General features: G+C 37.3%; 1 protein-coding gene and 1 long non-coding RNA gene across 2 annotated transcripts in view; both read left to right on the forward strand.

The window, feature by feature from the left end:
* LOC144422053 (uncharacterized) overlaps positions 1-20,091 on the forward strand; it is an 82,357-nt gene that overhangs the window by 51,277 nt on the left and 10,989 nt on the right. The gene's annotated exons all lie outside the window — the stretch shown is intronic.
* On the forward strand, positions 13,806-19,418 carry LOC120334750 (uncharacterized). The gene is made up of 2 exons (XM_078112227.1): positions 13,806-14,889; positions 18,925-19,418. Exons 1-2 carry the CDS (start codon positions 14,010-14,012, stop codon positions 19,416-19,418), a joined length of 1,374 nt encoding a protein of 457 aa, XP_077968353.1. The 5' UTR covers positions 13,806-14,009.

Consider the following 20,091-nt stretch of genomic DNA (forward strand, 5'->3'; position numbering starts at 1 on the left):
TTGGAAAGTTTCAATTTACAGTATTATAAAAAATGCTCTTATCAGACTATTGCTACATTTCTGAAACCGCAATTTCCAAGACAAACAAGGTGAATTCAGTCTAATGTTGAATGCTTAACCAATTATAAAATCTTCAACTTTGTAACTATGGTTGCGCAAGACTAACTAACACATATGCTTCCTCTATGCCTTTACACTGGTGGTCTATGTATGCTTATAATACAAGTACGACATGGCAAAAATAAGGATATTGTTTTATTTGACCTCAACAAAGATACTAGGTTAGTGTGCGACAAGACTCTTAGGACACATAAAGTGAAAGCTATATTCTCAAATAGTCATAAATGCAATATCTGTCCAAAAGCATACAATATGTTTTCAGGTGGTATATTTATTGATGCTTCCACAATCACAATAAAATTCATTAACACAAAACAAAAACTTACGTTTTGTATATTTCATTACACTGCATTCAGATGACAGCTAAAATAAAAATAATAAAATACTTATCGTTATTGTATATAAATCTCATAACTGCACATCAAAAAATTGTGAGTGGTCAAATTGTGTCGGACTGATGAAGACACAATTTATCTTTTTTCACATTTATATTGGGTTTCAAAGCACGATGAATAGGAAAATGTGAGACGATCCCCCTTCCTTCCCAAAAAAAAGTTTTAAAGAAAGCATAACATTTGCACAAATCATCATTCAGATATAATCATACACAAACAGGAATTAATTTGCTGTATAAGTTTTCTTTATTTGCGCAGAAGTAATTACGGTAAATAATTGATGGGTTCTGTTTTATTGGGTCACCTGGTACTTAAATAAACATTAAACTAGATCAGGTACATTATTATGTTCTACATTATTCACTGAAGTCGATTTTTCAAATCCAGATTTTTATAGATTAAGGTGTGAGTCAAAATTTGGAACGAAACTGAAAAACCATTTTATCAACATTTCAAAAATTTGCAACATACCGGTACTCTAATAAAAAGTTATCATTTATCAAATGTTAATCCGGTCAAAATTTAGTTATCTTGAAGTTAGGAGCTTGAGTCAGATTCTTTGAATCAAATTCTTATTTTTTGTTTAACCTGGGTCTGAGAGACACAGAGGCCTGGAATTAGAATTCAGATGAAACCTCCTAATTCTACATGTAAATACTGAAGGTTAGAACATTCAGACAGAACACACAATCATGAGTCAAAACTATTTTGTCATAAAAAATTGTTTTCAAATTTGGCTTCAAAATATTTTATTGACTTAAACCATTATGCAGACATACCTCATCAGAGTCATCAGCACGTCTCTTCACGCCTTGGTTCTGAAAATCAAGTACACACTCTGGTCAAATGTTAGACTACTGATACATTTAGATACAATCATACACAAACAGCAGTGAAAGTGTCGAATACGTTTTCTTCCTTTGTGCAGAAATAATCAGAAAATTGATGTGCTATATTTATTGCATTACCTTGTAGTATAATAAACGCGAAACTACATATGAATGCATATGTTCTACATTAATCTAGGCCACTCGAACGACTCGACTTTTAATGCATCAAACAAAATTTGATCCCAAATTTATTATTGCCTCCACACGGATTTATCTAATAGCAAGTGCTGATATAGACATAGAAATTGAAATTAAACTTTCCAAACTCTATAAAGTTTATGAGTTCTGTATTTGACCTATGGTTTCGCAGGTCAGTAATCAATTTGATAAATTCAAAATCGAAAAAATTGCTGAAGAGTGGTAATTGGGCAAATGATTCGAATTTATCAAGTGGGTTACATGCAAGATCACTAAAACTAAAGCCTATCAGTTGATACTGCTATAAAAGCATTGGGCTAAACTGTGTTGGTTACCCAACATCTCTGATGCAAGTCATATATACACCACCTCACCCGGGATGTAATAAATTGGGTAAAATGATAATATTTTCAAAACATAGTAACTCCTCACATCAGTGGTTTTCAAAAAGTCGGGTGCAAACAATTTTTAGGGGATGGGACGCTAATTAAATTAGAAAATATTTAATAAATTTGATCTTGCCCGCCTTATATTGGATATTTACATTTCTCTATTTTTTAGAGATTACATAAAGCTGTTGTGCTTGTCTTTTTATTATTCTTAGCGTGGGGCATGTTTAAGAGTTCAACTTCATGCTGTTAGTTCACAGATTCTAGAACAAACTTCGCCTTACTATCTGTTATTGGTAGCTCATAGTTAGCTGGTTATTTTTTAGGTGGGGCGCGAGACTTCACAAGTTATAAAAACTGGCACGACTTGATAAGTTTAAGAAGCACTGCCTTACATATTGTTAGATATCAGTGGCTACCTGTACATTCATGGTGAATGAGAGTCATAAAAAAAACTTACTGTTAAACTCATTCGTTCAAGAGCGACAACTGAAAAACAATAAAAATTTTAAATATATTGTAATTTTACAAGCATTGATTTCTGCAATTGATCTTGATGAACATTAAAAAATGACTTGACAAATAGCAGCATTTATGAACATGTATGATGAGTTCAATTGGTAACACTAATTATCACTACACTGAATCCATACAGCCATACGTAAATGAAATATATAAGATGTCAGAATATTGTGTTTAATAATTCCACTAGCTACTGCTATGATATGCAAAAAATGGTTGAAGTCAAGTTTTTTTTAATAATAGTAAAAACATACCAGGTGACTTTAGAAGCTTTATATCAAATGTCCCTCCCTTTTTCCTAAAAAGAATACAAATTTTCAATGGAATTTTAAAATGGAAAGTTATTCAAATATTGTTCATTGATATTTCAGAATAGGTTACTGTTTCTTTTGAAAAATTGGGAGAGTGATTTGACTTGACATCTTCTCCTTATACCATCTGACAACATTTGTCTCATCATTCCCAAGACAAGTAATCTATTTATTTACTCAATTTACCTCCTCATTCTATCTCCCTTCTCATCCTCTTTCACCTAAAATTGTTCAATATTTTAAAAACAATCAAAAATAGACATTTTTGCGATTCTAACTGCAGATATCTTATTAATCAGGTATTCCTATTCTCTTGAAAATGAAAAACTGTTACAGAACATCCTGATCCTACAGTCGCTTAAATACATGGAAATTATATAATCAAATATTTTCAATATAGTCAATTCTTCATTCCACAAATAACCCAGTAGCCACTGAACCTCACCTGGGTTGCAATGAATTGGGTAAAATAATGATCTTTTCAAAACATAGTAACTCCTCACATCAGTGGTCTACAAAAGGTCGGGTGCAAACAATTTTTAGGGGGGGTGACGCTAATTCAAATAGAAAATATTTGTTAAATTTGATCTTGATCGTCTTATATTGGATATTTACATTTCTCTATTTTTAGAGATTACATAAAGCTGTTGTGCTTGTCTTTTTATTATCCTTAGTGTGGGGCATGTTTCAGAGTTCAACTTCATGCTGTTAGTTCCCAGATTCTAGAACAAACTTCGCCTTACTATCTGTTATTGGTAGCTCATAGTTAGCTGGTTATTTTTTAGGTGGGGCGCGAGACTTAACAAATTCTAAAAACTGGCACGACTTGATAAGTTTAAGAAGCACTGCCTTACATATTGTTAGATATCAGTGGCTACCTGTACATTCATGGTGAATGAGAGTCATAAAAAAAACTTACTGTTAAACTCATTCGTTCAAGAAGGACAACTGAAAAACAATAAAAATTTTAAATATATTGTAATTTTACAAGCACTGATTTGTGCAATTGATCTTGATGAACTTGAAAAAATGACTTCACGAATAGCATCATTTATGAACATGTATGCTGAGTTCAATTGGTAGCACTAATTATCACTACACTGAATCCATACAGCCATACCTAAATGAAATATATAATATGTCAGAATATTGTGTTTAATAATTCCACTAGCTACTGCTATGATATGCAAAAAATGGTTGAAGTCAAGTTTTTTTTTATAATAGTAAAAACATACCTGGTGAGTTTAGAAGCTTTATATCAAACGTCCCTCCCTTTTTCCTAAAAAGAATACAAATTTTCAATGGAATTTTAAAATGGAAAGTTATTCAAATATTGTTCATTGATATTTCAGAATAGGTTACTGTTTCTTTTGAAAAATTGGGAGAGCGATTTGACTTGACATCCTCTCCTTATACCATCTGACAACATTTGTCTCATCATTCCCAAGCCAAGTAATTTATTTATTCAATCAATTTACCTCCTCATTCTATCTCCCTTCTCATCCTCTTTCACCTAAAATTGTTCAATATTTTAAAAACATACAAAAATAGACATTTTTGTGATTCTAAGTGCAGATAACACATTATTCAGGTATTCCTATTCTCTTGACAATTAAAAACAGTTACAAAACATCCCGGTCCTACAGTCGCTAAAATACATGGAAATTATATAATCAAATATTTTCAATATAGTCAATTCTTCATTCCACAAATAACCCAGTAGCCACTGAACCTCACCTAGGTTGCAATGAATTGGGTAAAATAATGATCTTTTCAAAACATAGTAACTCCTCACATCAGTGGTTTTCAAAATGTCCGGTGCAAACAATTTTTAGGGGGAGTGACGCTAATTAAAATAGGAAATATTTGTTAAATTTGATCTTGACCGTCTTATATTGGATATTTACATTTCTCTTTTTTTTAGAGCTTACATAAAGCGGTTGTGCTTGTCTTTTTATTATCCTTAGCGTGGGGCATGTTTAAGAGTTTCATGCTGTTAGTTCACAGATTCTAGAACAAACTTCGCCTTACTATATGTTATTGGTAGCTCATAGTTAGCTGGTTATTTTTGAGGTGGGGAGCGAGACTTCACAAATTTCAAAAAATGACACAACATAGGTTTATGAAGCACTGTCTTACATATATTTAGATATCAGTGGCTACTTGTACATTTATGATAAATGCAAAAATAAAAAAACTTACTGTCAAATTTATTCCTTTATGCACGACAACTGAAAAACAATAGAAATTTTGAATATATTGTAATTTTACAAGCACTGATTTTTGCAATTGATCTTGATTAACCCAATAAAATGACTTGACAAATAGCAGCATTTATGAACATGTAAAGAGTTTAATTGGTAACACCACACTGAATCCATACAGCCATACGTAAATGAAATATATAATATGTTGGAATATTGTGTTTAATAGTTCCAATAGCTACAGCTATAAAATGCAAAAAATGGTTGAAGTCAAGTTTGTATTTATAATAGTAAAAACATACCTGGTGATTTGAAAACATTCTTTCTTTCCCTAAGAAGAATACAAATTTTCAATGAAATTTCAAAATGGAAACATTCAAATATTCAAAGATTGTTCATCGATATTTCAGAATCAAATGGGATACCGTTTTTTGGGGTGAAATTGGGAGAGTGATTTGACTTGTCACCCTCTCCTTATACCATCTGACAACATTTGTCTCATCATTCCCAAGCCAAGTAATCTATTTATTTAATCAATTTACCTCCTCATTCTAACCCTCTTCTCTTCATCCCTCCGCCTCCTCCTTTCCTTCACCTGAAAAAGTTTTATAATTTAAATCATGCAAAATACACAAACATTTATGTGATTCCAAATGCAGATAACTTATTATTCCTATTTCTTCAAAAATGAAAAATGATTACGCGCGAATAACCCAGTAGCCACTGAACAACCATGATTGTGAAATTTTACATTGTTTTGCAGCAATGGAGTACGAAAAAATTCAGATTTTTGAAAGGTTGTAAGTCAAAATTTTGAACAAAACTGAAAAGCCACTACAGCACTAACAGACTAACCATTCCACTTTTGTCATTTGAAAAATTTTCAAAGTGATCTAATAAAAAAATTATTTATCAGTTCATCCAGGAATTAGGAGCTTGAGTCAGTCAGTCAGAATCCTGATTTTTTTTTTAACCTGGATCTGACAGCCAGAGTTCTGCAGTCATTTTACTGAAAGACACAGGCAGACAGGGCCGGAATTCAGATGTACTGGATGAAAACTTATAATTTTACATGTAAATATTAAAGATCATCAGCCAAAACTGTTTTATCATACAATCAAAAAATATATAAATCAATGAAAACGAATAGCTAAATCAGAATAATGAATTATTTCAAATTTGGCTTCAAAATATTTTATTTACATAGACCAGGGGTCTCAAACTTTAAGGGTTGCGGAGCCCTTGAAAAGGTTGACTATTATTCAGGGATCCCCAAAATAAATATTGAAAATTGTTACTTCCAGATTAAAATTCCTGAGTAAGTTAAAAGTACTTTACCTAATTTAAATGCTGAACTTTTTTTAATAGGGTTAATACAAGTCATACATAAATCTAAAGGTACTCCTGAAGTATGCGCACCAAGATGTCGCATAACCTAAACCCTAACCTGGTACACAACCTGAGTTCAGGTTGTGCCCCATTTTGGTGCGCATACTTCAGGAGGTCCAATCTAAATTTCAAACATAAATTATATATACTAAAGCTGTAAATTTGACACTTGACAAACATATTAATAAATTAGGGGTCGAATCCTTTCCCGTTCGACATTTTTGGAAGACTTAAAATGCCTCTAATAAGGTGCCCGATTGCATTTTGTTACAATCGCCGATTTTTTTCGTCAGCGTGGCGTGTTTTTGAAATTTTAAACATCTTTGCGCCGGTGTTTATTATATATACATGTATTGTTACACAATGACGACGTTATTCGCTTTTTTGTTCTGGTGGGGAATTATGAATGTGAAAAACATGTTACCATATTATAGTCATCGGGACAAGATGCTAAAAATATTATTTAATAAAGAAGTAAAAAGTAAAGAAAAGAAGTAAATCCGCAACTCAAATTTCTTGATTGGAAAGCGGCATTCTAAAATATTAAAACTGAAACTTAAAATGGAAGATAACACGTTTGGTTTCAGCAGACTCACCTCAGATTGAAAACGCTTTTTTAGACACATGTAAATCACAAAACTTGGTGTTATGTTAGGTTTTCATCGTAGTAACTGCGAAATCGAAACACAGTCAATTGTGCGTGCGATTGCCTTTTTTCCCCATTACCGACGGAGTCGCACGCAATCAAGTGTGCGCGCGATCCGCGATGTACGGTATCTTTTTTTCATTCTGAAACTACCGACGGAGCCGAATGCAATAAAATAAATTTCAATTGTTCGTATTTTGCCCAGACATTGTGATTTTTTAAACGGCGATATCTTGCTTAAAAATTATCTCAATTGCGAAAGAAGAAATCAAGTTTGACAAATCCCAAGATCGCAAAAATACGACTCCAATTTATTTATAGTTGGCAGTTTATCACATATTTTAGAACAGTATTCTTTCATTTTCCAGTAATCCTAATAGTAATCTCGAATCAAACGTGAGTAACGATGAGCACAATTACATTATAACGACGAGACAAGTTAAATGGTCGCATCGGTCATGGATTAAATACTCTACGCAACAGAAATCTCGTTATCCGTTTTTTTAATCGCGAAGAATGTTGCGCGGAAATTTCCGATTCCAATTTTGAACCACCTCACTCTTAAGAATCTTGGCTGCGATCCTCCTTAAAAATATTGCCATTTTTTTAATTCCGCCTCTTTTCAATAGGTCGAGGCTATATTGTTGTCAGATTTTATCAAAGCTGTTATTGCTTCTTTGAACAGTTACAAAATTAGTCAGTATTTTGAAAAGTAATCGAATAGCTCGCAGAGCCCCTGGGTTTCTTTCGCGGAGCCCTGGGGCTCCGTACGGAGCACTTTGATAACCTATGACAAAGATCAGCGTTTCCCAAACTGTGTTCCGCCGTCTTCGAAGTGTTCCGTGAAAAAAGAATCAAAAATACGTCCAAAATGTTCGCCATGGCAATCTATGGAACGTGGAGTTGCCGCCCAACTGACCGGCGATATTGCGTCACCGTCGGCCTAAAGTGGACCAATTAGGGTGAGGTAGTGGAATTTTTGATAACCGTCGCTATTCTTCCTTCATCTTTGACTGGTTTTACTTTAAAATAATTTCTTATTTGGCCAAACTCTATTCAATAGATAAATAAACTGCAGCAAGTACTTCTATCTCCATTAGAGGCAAACACTATGTAATAGAAAGTAAACGACATAGAATGGTAAAATGAATGAATTGATTTATATACACAGTATTTAAATTAATCAACAATAAAACATTCATAATAATCAATATGCAAAATATTCAGTCATTTTTTAGGTATGTTTAACACAATTCTGTTAGTTCTCGCGGCGCATTTGGTAACTCGCCACTAGATTGAGTAGCGATACATTACACCGTTTTTCTTTATCAATTTTATCTTTTCAATTTTTAGTGTTCCGCGAGGCGAGATGAAAAGTGCAAGTGTTCCGTGGAAGAAAAAGTTTGAGAAACGCTGACATAGACTATACATGCGGACATACACATACCTCTTCCACAATTTCTCTTCCTCTCGCCATTATCTGATTATCCAATTTAGTTATTTATATAGTACGGTAGTATGATAAGCTATACAAAAAAGTTCATACGAAATTAACAATTAAGAACTATCAACTATACAAATTGAAACCGACAGTCCGACAGTCTGACAGTGCTGAAATCTTTTCGAAAATCTTAACAGAACCCAAGGATATTGGCAGTTGGCACCATGGATTTATACAATTATACACCATACGGTACCTAAATTTCAGAAATACAAATAAAACTGACAGACTGACAATTAGTCCAAGCTAAAACTAGCTGGTCTAAATGATCATCGCCATAACTGAAAACCACCCGCCTGATTGAAAAGGATCGTCACGTGTCGAAGGTGGGGGAAAAAACGTTTCCCGGGGAAATAATGTTGTGTGGCGGCAAAATGTTCCATTGTTACGTCACAAAATAGTTCTAACCAAAATGCTGAGTGGAAACCGAGAGATATTTTTGCAACACAGTGTAATATCTGCGCGATGCTATCCAATTCCATTTTCGGTTGCTGAACTCACGTTTCCCCTTAAGTGCAAATGCTTGCCCTTTGGCCCGTTTTGTCTAAATTGAGGAAAGCGTAAATTATCTTCGACCTTGTCATTAACGGGCTAACTACGACCAGTGGTTCTCAACATTTTTCAGTTTTTTGACGGTTAAATTTCAGAATTCAATTTGCAAAATGGTGAAGATTCAAAATTAACTCAAAAGTTGATAAAATAAAAACATGTAATTACGAATTAATTGCAACAAAAGTCTGGAATAAAAAAAGCCGCAATTCAATTAGATCGGGAATGCGCTACTGATTTTAAAACGCGGCCTAATGAAGTTTTTGCAGAGAGTGGACTAAAACACACGATTTATCTGCTTTGTCCTGATATAACGATGAAAAGATTTCCCAAAATAATATTAAATCAAAAGTAATTTAATGGCTTTGACACTGATCTCAGGACTAAGCACGCGGAGTTGGTACCTTTTCACTGTTAACAGCAATAGTTAAACCGAGCTGGAAGGATTTATTATCATACTTCCCAATCAAGTGTCTTTTCCGTTTTTGCTTGTTTCAGCGTAGTCTGCATGTATCTCAAGCTATGTTGTAAATTTAAAGTATGAGTTTCTCCTTGTGTCCTGTTAACACCACGAACTTTCTGCGTGGATTCGCAGGTGTGAATCCCATGCAGGGATGGTTATGTGCGAGAGGATTGCTGGACTCCTCGTCGCCTTGGGGTGGTTCACGTAACCGCTGGTCGGTTACGACTCCTCCACCACCAAGTCAATGCTTCCGAAAACAAATACCTAACTAATCCCATACACGATATAGAATGGTAACCGGACGAGAGGCCGTGGGTCGCCATATGGTTAAGCCGTATTATCGGCTTTCATCTCCCCGGGGTAAACATGTAAATCCTCTCGTATCCTAACTTGATTTTTACAGCTGGGTTTCTTCTCAAAAGAATTGGACAATACTTCGTTGTTTGCTTGACGCCATTTTGCTACCAAATTTCGTTATATTATATATACTGAAAATTACAGAACGCACGAGCTGGATTTTATATAATTTTTAAAGATTTTTGGCGTTTTCCGCATGCAAAAGGTGGACTTGCCAGACTCGAATATTTAAAAGCAAACCCTGCCGCAATTGAACGCAAATTAGTATGTCCCGTTGATTACGTGTGGACTGAGATCTCGTCGGCGTAATTTTCCATTAGGTCAAGGGCAAATACTGAATTATAGAGTTCAGTGTACTTATTTTGGACCGTCTGCTAGTTATATTGGGCGGCGTATTTAGAAAACGCTGCAGTGTAAATACATACCAATATTTTCAAACTAGATAGCGATCGGAGACCGCCGACTTGATGATCGTTCGCAGCGACGTAAGTTTGGGGATCCCCCAAAACAGAAACTGCGGTTTCGATTCCTTAGCTCTGACTCAATAGCGACATTGCGTGTCCCATTACTAACTAAATCATAACTCGCTAATTATACGACATAATTCATCCAAAATCAATAAGCTTCTGGTCCAGGATATGATGCAAAATGCACATGCAAAAATGGAGCAGATTCAACCTCACTTTCGTGAGATATCGCGTAACATACGAAGGGGTCTAACAGACAAACTAGAATTCGGTTGGAAACCGAAGACTTATCGATCGAAGGTTAGGGATCCCCAAAACAGTGGTCTTACTCCATAGTGACACCGTGTGTCCCATCACTAATTAATTAATAACTCGCTAATTATACGACATAATACATCCAAAATCTATAGGCTTCTGAGATAAGATGAATGCACATGCAAAATTTGGAGCAGATTGAACCTCGCTTTCGTGAGATATCGCGTGCATCTAACACACAGACATACAGACAGACAAATACCTATCAACATACTTACCGATCAAGATCGATAAGTAACAAACGGACAAATACCTTTCAACTTACTTACCGATCGAGATCGATAAGTAACAATATCGCTGCATTATTAGAAATTGCGGTAAACTTAACGAATCGAAGTCAACATATATACTCGCTCAATCTCTGTGCCGCACCTTTCCCTGTAACATTTTTTGCAGTGAAATAACGCATACCAGGCTATTTTTTTGTCACAAATCATCTAGATTTTATAATTTAAGTGGGTTTATTCTGCTTTTCTAATTCTGTAACCAGTTCTTTTGTTATATATATTATCGATATATATATAGACTTTATTAGAATTAGCATAAATGTGCTTCAAGCACTAGCGGATGTGCAGTTGGTGGTGACTGCAGAGTTCCCAGTAATGGTTCTGTCCAAAAGCAGGAAACGAGAAGAAATCTACACTGTAAAAAAAATTAAGGGCGATTTACAACCAAACGCGCGGCAGCAGCGATGCCATGCACTTCGTTGTGAACACCATATACAACTTCAGATGTATTGTATCGTTGCAAGCGCTTGTAATTTTACAACCAAATGTATGTACTAGGCAAAAGCAGTGGGTTGGATGTCTCCGATTTTTACAGCCATAGCGATGCTAACCTTAACTACAAGAAGAAGTTGTAAAACTAAACAACATCCGCAAAGTAACTCGATTAACCCTCATGTCAGCACTTGAAGAAATGAAATACAATTGAAAAGAAATCACTTTTAATAAAATATGTGATCAAATATCAGCAACGAAATAGTATCAAACACACTCGAGAAGTGATCGTCTCCGCCAGCAAAATAGTTCATTTCATCTCTTCAAATAGGTGGAAACCATCTAAAAGATTCAACATTGCAGTGGCCCTCTGTCACTTTTTCTTGCACTGGCTGTTTATCTTGGCAATTCGGCTGAAAAAAAGGGCATAGCTGGTATAAAATGTAAACAAGTAGTTGAGTGAGAAGTCAACATATTTACATATGTTATAACTTGATCTGCTGGGGTAAAATGATTCCATTAGCAAAGTGGTAGATTCATACTATATTCAATGCTCAGACGAAGTTAAATTTATTATAGGCTATATCATTTCTGAAGCTCGCAATTATATCATTATTTCTCCAAACAATGAAAATTGTTATATAGAAAGACAAAAAACTATGTTTGAATTTTTTTGTCTATTCATTGCACAAAAATCAACTTAGTTCAAGGAGGCTCACTATATACAGTAACATGATGCTCATATTTATAAGCAAGGCTTTTTTTATTAAACAGTTAAGTCCATACCATTGCCATCGAAAAAAGAAACACCAATGGACCTTTCCCCGAGCATCGACTTCCTTGTTTACTTCGTGACATTGGCCAATCAGCAAGATGTAAAAAGTGACGTAACAATGTCCCCTTTTTGCATCCGCTCAGACCCTTTTCTCACTCAGACAGATTTTCAAGCGTGGTTGTAAACATTACCTCGTTTTCGCGTTTTTGAACTATATTCGTTAGTTTTCAGTTGTGTTTCGGAAACTTAAATAAAAATCAGATAATTCAATGATCACTCTGTCTTCCTAAGAGTTTTAATTTAATTGCAGTAATAAAAATTAGTGTAGAAATAGCTGTGATAGACTAGCCTGAAATTCTTTACCGGTACTTTGAAAAAACCGATTGTTGTGTGCAATGAATCATAATGATGGTTTGAAACACATACCCCATTTTACAGGCGCCAACTCGCAAAAGCACTCCTAAAATAGCACTGAAAATTTTGCATAGGTGAAGTATAGGAAGAATTTTCCGGGGGTCAAAGGTCGGGGAAAGGTCCATAGGCTACCAGTTCCTCACCTTTCCATAAATTCTTTTGTAGTGTTGATACAATGACAGACTTGATAAGGGCCAAATGTGAATGCCCCAGAGGTAAAATGGTAGGATATGTTTGTCCACTTTCGAACTGAAAAGAATTAGCAGATTGAAGATGTATGAAAATGATATAGGCATGAAAAGTTCATGACTGTCTACTGCAGTAGCTAATCTTGCAGTTTCACTAGAGATGTCTTTCCAGATGCATTTTAGATTAGTCTAGTTCAAATCTCGAAGCAGTCATTTCAAATCGCAGGGTAACTGAAATTACAATTTTACCAGTCTGCTAATAGGCTATTGTAAATCCTTTTCTGCTTTTTAAGAATTAGGCTAACATTGTCTGAAATTTAAAAAAATAAGAGACCTTTCTGCATTGGTGTAGACTACCTTAGTTTAGAACTCCAATAAATAGAATACCGGTAACAAAGATTAAACATGAGCAATTAAAAGTAAAATAACAGAATATGGTACAGTAGGCCTACAATAGCTCATTGTCTAAATGCAGGGATGGGACATCTAGTACGGCAATGCTGTAGTTAACAGGCCAATCCAATTAATGCAAAATTGATTAATAATGACAGATATAGCATAAATTAACTCACCTTTCAAAACCTGAAGATCTACCGGTAGTCTACAAGCACCAGTTTTTGTTACGTTGTAAACGTACGTTTGTCGTATATTTTGCCACTGTATGCAGTGCATCGTGCTCTGCCTTGCATCCAATCATTGTAGTCTCATTATTACCCTTTGTTTCTAGCGTAAATTAGTATTATTATCTATTGTCTGGTCTAGCGTTTTCCTTTCGGTCATTTGCATCACGTATTCGTCGTGTAAAGTCGCAGATATTTGTCTGTATTGTGGACTGTTTATTTATCTGGTATATATTGTAATTTTATTAGCCTCCCGGATCGGAAAACGTTTGGTGAGAAATTTGCCTTTTGTTGTTGTTATATGCTTTGACTTATGTTAATCAATTTTGTTTTATTTATTTATTTAAGAAAACCGCCGTTCTTTGCCAAGAATATAAAGAAGTGATTTATGCACGTGTCTTGTTTGTGGACAAAGGGGCTGAATGTGGCGCGTTCGATACGTTTTCATTGTGTCTCGTCGATATAGATTCCGGGCTATCAAAAGACGTGACATAAAAGTTTTCAAACTTGCTTCAAAATTCAAACGATTTCAAGTCTCCAAACACAATTTGTGAAGTTTTCAATGATATTAACGTTAATACCAAAATTCTCAAGTTTTTAACCAAAGGGTTTCAAACATTAATTCGGGTTCTCAATAATGGCAACCGGTGGTAGGTCGGATGACCAACATCAGGCAATGATTAGCAATGCTCCTGGCAGTTTTAATGAATTTAAAACTCATCTAGATGTTTGCAGGAGTTCCAGTGACGTTAGCGACGTGAGTTCTTCAGCGTCATCGACTTTCTCCGTCCGGAATGCAAGAGTGAAGTTGGAGCTGGCACGCCTAAAGGCCCGTCAAGAAGAAGAACTCTCAGCTTTAGAATACGACTTGCGTAAGCTTCAGACAAGACACGCTTTACAGGCTGCTGAAACAGAATCAAAGGTTTGGGAAATGAGCGATGACGAATTTTTGCGGTGGGTAACAGTAGATAGAATTAGGCACGACAATAGCGTGAAATCCCGTGATTTCCCACCTAAATCACAGCTCATTGATAACGGTCGTGAAAATACTCCACGACGTTTGCCGACTTTGCCTACACACACAGCTGATAGTAGCTCAGCTAATCCTGTGCCTCCACGTTTGAACCATGCTTTACATCGCAGAACTGTCGATCTACCCAAACCAGAAATTGCAAAATTTTCAGGTGATCCAATGGAATATTATTCCTTTATCCGCAACTTTAAGGCCCATGTTACAGATCTTGTAGATGATGATAACGTACGTCTGAGTTATTTGTTACAGCTGTGCCAGGGCCAAGCGAAAAATGCCATTGATCATTGCTCAATGATGGAACCGAGTCGCGGATATCGCGAAGCTATGAGAGAGCTGAAGAATGAATATGGTAAAGATCATGTCATTTCCCGCACCTGTTTGGACAGGTTGAAGCGTGGTCCGAAGTTGAACTTTGACGACGCGAAAGGTATGCAAGCGTATGCGCGACTGATGCGGAAATGTGGCTTAGTTCTTGGAGAAATCAGTGAGTACGACAATCTTAATAATTTTGACAATTTGCTGGCCATTGTTAAACGATTGCCACCAGAGTCGCAAAACGCTTGGGATTTCAAAGTGGCAACAATTTTAGAAACGGAGGATCGTGAAGCTAGTTACAACGACCTCTCTAAATTTGTCACCGAGCAAGCTAATGTTTCAAGATCAGACTTTCGTTTTGCCCGTAGAGATAGAAGGCAATCAAATTATTATGAAAATTCTAAGGCGAAAGGCAGTGCTTTTGCTATTTCTGCTAGTGATTCAAATTGGCACTGCCCGTGTTGTAATTTTTCTCACTAATTATTCGACTGTAAGAAATTTAAAGTTCTTTCATGGTACGAACGATATAACGTGGCTAGACGGAATCAGTTGTGCTTCAAATGCTTAAGACGAGGGCATATGTTTAGACAGTGCACACAGAATGAAAGTTGCCCCATTCACGATTGTAAGTATCCGTTCCATCATGTTTTGTTGCATCGCGATTTCGAGACACCTACACGGCGTGATGGTATCAGTAAACAGACTTGTTCCGTCGGTACCTCGATGAACCATGCGAATCACGACGTTCACGCTAATACATTGGCGCCCGCAAAGCAACAAGGGAACACCGGTGTTTACATGAATATCGTCCCGGTGACAGTAACTGCTGGCAACAGGGCTTTTGATACATACGCTCTTTTGGACTGTGCTTCTACAACCACCATGTGTAGTGTGAAATTGATGAACAAATTAAATCTAACCGGGGTGCCTATAGATGTTACATTGCAAACTGTTGGTAATCGTCCCAAATCTGTTAAAGCAAAGAAGTTGTCCCCTCTACTCGTTAAAGAAATTGACGGACATGACGATTGCAATGTATTGTGCGTCAGTAACTTGCCCATAAAGCCCAATAAGCTACCCTCGCGCAGTTCCTTGCGTAAGCTATCCTATTTGTCTGATATCGACTTTCCTCGAATACACGACGGTGAAGTGACTTTGCTGATAGGAGCGGGTGTTCCCGAAGTGTTTGTGTGGGAGGAATTTAGAAAGGGTCGGAGTCAACAGCCGATTGCGGTGAAAACCCCTCTGGGTTGGTCTCTTATGGGTCCGTCTCTGACCGTCTATGAAAACACTTCCATTAATTTTGTTGATACAAATCCTTTGGCGTCGCAGATTGAGCGACTTTGGCGTACGGATTTTGCTGACGTCCCCAGTATTTGTGACACTAAAACTTCCCGCGAAGATAGAATAGCGCGTAGTTGCATGGAAGACAAACTCAAATTTGTTGATGGACATTACGAACTACCTTTATTGTGGAAAATCGATCATCGCGAGTTACCATGTAATCAGAAAGTGGCGGAGAATCGCCTTCGTCAGTTAAAGCGACGTCTTTTAAAAGATGACACATTGCGCCAAAAATATATTCAGACAATGAATGATTATGTTGATAAAGGATACGCTCGTATAGCTGACAGTCCTAGGTCGCCGAACATCTATCCAACAAAATGGTTATTGCCACATCCTGTGATAAACCCAAAGAAACCAGACAAACTTAGAATCGTCTTTGATTGCGCGTCCAAGTTCGAGGGTTTGTCGTTGAATGATGCGCTTATGAGTGGCCCAGACCTTGTTAATAGTTTGGTTGGTGTACTAACCCGATTTCGAAGGGAAAACATCGCGATTATCGCTGATATTGAATCAATGTTCCATCAGATTAGAGTGAAACCGGAGGATCGGGCCTTTCTAAGATTTTTGTGGTGGGTCGATGGAGATTTATCTACACAGCCAGTCGAACATGAAATGACTGTGCATTTGTTTGGTGCTTCGTCATCACCTAGTTGTGCTGCATTTTGTCTGTTGCAAACAGCGAAAGACTTCGGCGCGGAATACGATTCCAAGATTTTAGAAATTGTTAAACGAGACTTCTATGTTGATGACTGTTTGTCCAGTTGCAAAAATGATAACGATGCTGTTTCGACGGTGATGCAGCTACGTTCTTTGTTGAGTAAAGGAGGGTTTAAACTTACGAAATGGATGTCCAATAGTAAGGTAGTCTTGAATAGTTTGCCGGAAAGCGAGCGTTGTAAGCAACTGCGAAGTCGTGTCTTGGACGACGGTGTGTCTAATCGCATTCTAGGCGTGTATTGGAACGCATTGAGCGATGAATTCGGGTGCAAGATTGATATTCCCGATCGGGAGTTTACTCGGCGAGGTATTTTGTCCGCGTTAAGCTCGTTATTTGATCCCCTTGGATTTTGGGCTCCTGTCACGTTGACTGCTAAGTTGCTGCTACAGGATCTATGCCGTAAGAAGATCGGCTGGGACGACCCTGTATGTGAACGTGATGCAAATAGCTGGGCCAATTGGTTGAACCAAATTCATCTATTGGAAAACCTGAAAATTTGTCGCTGTCTTGAACCGCTTGACTTTGGACGCGTCAGTCGAAGTGACGTACATATTTTTGCAGACGCATCGAATAACGGATACAGCGCCGTTGCATATCTGCGTCTGATTGACGAACATTCTAGAGTTCATTGCGCTTTCCTGATGGGTAAATCTAGACTAGCTCCAATTAAACCCGTATCAGTGCCTCGTTTGGAGTTAACTGCGGCGGTTTTAGCCGTGAGATTGGGAGCAATAATCAGAAAAGAGCTAGACCTTTCACTAAGACAGTGCGTCTTTTGGGCGGATTCAACTGCCATACTACAGAGTATTCGTAACTCTTCGAAACGGTTTACAACGTTTGTTGCTAACCGACTAACTACGATCGAGCAGAATTGTGATATTTCAAATTGGCGCTACGTTCCAACTAAATTAAATCCAGCCGATGATGGTTCGAGAGGAGTTTCTGTAGATAAATTTCTTAATCGGGATCGCTGGCTGCGTGGTCCGGATTTTTTATGGTTGGATGAAAGGGATTGGCCTATTGACCCTGTTAGTATGCCGGATCCGCCACTGGAATTTCAACCTTCCGAGCATATTCCCGTGCAAATTAACTTAACTGACTGTTTAAACGAAAATTCTGAAACTGTTTCGGCTACCGATCGTTTAATTCAAAGATACTCTAGTTGGACTCGCTTGCGCAGAGCCACAGCTTGGCTTATGCGATACAAGTTGTTTCTGCTCATGCGGGTATCTAAGACGGCAAACAACCCCAATGTTGGCTCTTTGACGTTAAGTGAGCTCAGGTTTTCGGAGACGCAACTTGTGAAATACGTGCAGTGGCAGATGTTTCCGAAGGTTATGGAGATGCTGGGTTGCGGGATTGTGATTTGGAACAAGTCTAACTGCTCCCGCGCACTTCGTAAACTTTCTCCCGTTATGGACAGCTACGGCGTAATGCGTGTGGGAGGTCGTTTAGACAATGCGTCAATACCGTACGAATCGAAACATCCTGCCATTCTACCGAATGAACATCATTTAACTTCGTTGCTGATAATCAAGTGTCATATTGAAGTTGGACATTCTGGAATGAGTCACACTTGGACGACGTTGAGACAAACATATTGGGTATTGAAGGGTGGCGCTGCAGTTCGTAAAGTCATAGGAAAATGCATATTTTGTCGAAAGCGGAACGCCCATGTTGGCGAGCAGATAATGTCTGACCTACCCGCTGCTCGGTTATATGATAACGTCCGTGCATTTTCGTATGTTGGAGTTGACTTCTTTGGCCCAATGACTGTTAAGCAAGGACGGAGTCAAGTTAAAGTGTATGGTTGTCTCTTCACTTGTCTATCGATTCGGGCCGTGCATATCGAACTAGCTAGTAGTTTATCAACTGACGACTTTATTGACGCATTGAGACGCTTTACTGGGCGCAGAGGTCGTCCTGTTCACATATATTGCGACAATGGAAGCAATTTTGTAGGTGCTCGTCGCGAATTGAAAGAATCAATTAGCAAATGGAACGAGCAAAGTATTGCAAACTATCTGCGTCAACGTGACGTAGAATTTAACTTTAATCCTCCATACGCCAGTCATATGGGTGGCGTTTTTGAAAGAATGATTAAATCAACTAAACGAATTCTATCTGTATTGTTGACAGGTCAATCGATTACTCATGAGAAGTTGGAGACACTACTAGTTGAAGTGGAATCGATACTGAATTCCAGACCGATAACTCCAGTGATAATGGACCACTCAGCTGATGAACCGTTGACGCCCAACCATCTACTACTTGTTGGTTCGTCACCAAATGTATCACCAGGTGTATTCACGAAGCGTGATTGCTACGTTCGACAGCGATGGCGCCAGATACAATATCTGGCTGATGAATTCTGGCGTCGATGGATAAAAGAGTACCTGCCAACAATAACACAAAGGTCGAAATGGACGAAAGGACGTGATAACTTCAAAGTCGACGATATGGTTCTGCTAGTTGATGAATCGATTCCTCGCGGTCGATGGACTGTTGGAAGGGTTATAAATACCTTCGCAGACAAACATGGACTCGTCCGCTCAGTGTTGGTGAGAACCGGCACAAATGTTGTCAGACGACCCATTACTAAACTATGTCGATTTCTAGAAGACCAAAAATAGTCGATCGAATTATTGTTTCATTTACAACGTTTAATTTTTTAGAATATATTCCCTGGGTCATATATTCGGGTGGGGGTATGTTACGTTGTAAACGTACGTTTGTCGTATGTTTTGCCACTGTATGCAGTGCATCGTGCTCTGCCTTGCATCCAATCATTGTAGTCTCACTATTACCCTTTGTTTCTAGCGTAAATTAGTATTATTATCTATTGTCTGGTCTAGCGTTTTCCTTTCGGTCATTTGCATCACGTATTCGACGTGTAAAGTCGCAGATATTTGTCTGTATTGTGGACTGTTTATTTATCTGGTATATATTGTAATTCTATTAGCCTCCCGGATCGGAAAACGTTTGGTGAGAAATTTGCCTTTTGTTGTTGTTATATGCTTTGACTTATGTTAATCAATTTTGTTTTATTTATTTATTTAAGAAAACCGCCGTTCTTTGCCAAGAATATAAAGAAGTGATTTATGCACGTGTCTTGTTTGTGGACAAAGGGGCTGAGAGTGGCGCGTTCTATACGTTTTCATTGTGTCTCGTCGATATAGATTCCGGGCTATCAAAAGACGTGACAGTAGTCCAGAGTTTACAACCTAGGTAACGGTATTTCTTTCTCCATACTTTCCGTTTTACAACCTTCAGGCAGCATAGTGTAAAATATACAGATTCACACTT

The sequence above is a fragment of the Styela clava genome, chromosome 4, assembly GCF_964204865.1.
Source record: "Styela clava chromosome 4, kaStyClav1.hap1.2, whole genome shotgun sequence".
Taxonomy (NCBI): domain Eukaryota; kingdom Metazoa; phylum Chordata; class Ascidiacea; order Stolidobranchia; family Styelidae; genus Styela; species Styela clava.

What these genes read in the sequence shown, in the direction of transcription:
- LOC120334750 (XM_078112227.1), top strand. Translation starts at nt 14,010, where the DNA reads ATGGCAACCGGTGGTAGGTCGGATGACCAACATCAGGCAATGATTAGC. An exon ending in CTTAGTTCTTGGAGAAATCA is followed by an intron (nt 14,890 to 18,924) that starts GTGAGTACGACA and finishes TATTGTTGACAG; the next exon opens with GTCAATCGATTACTCATGAG.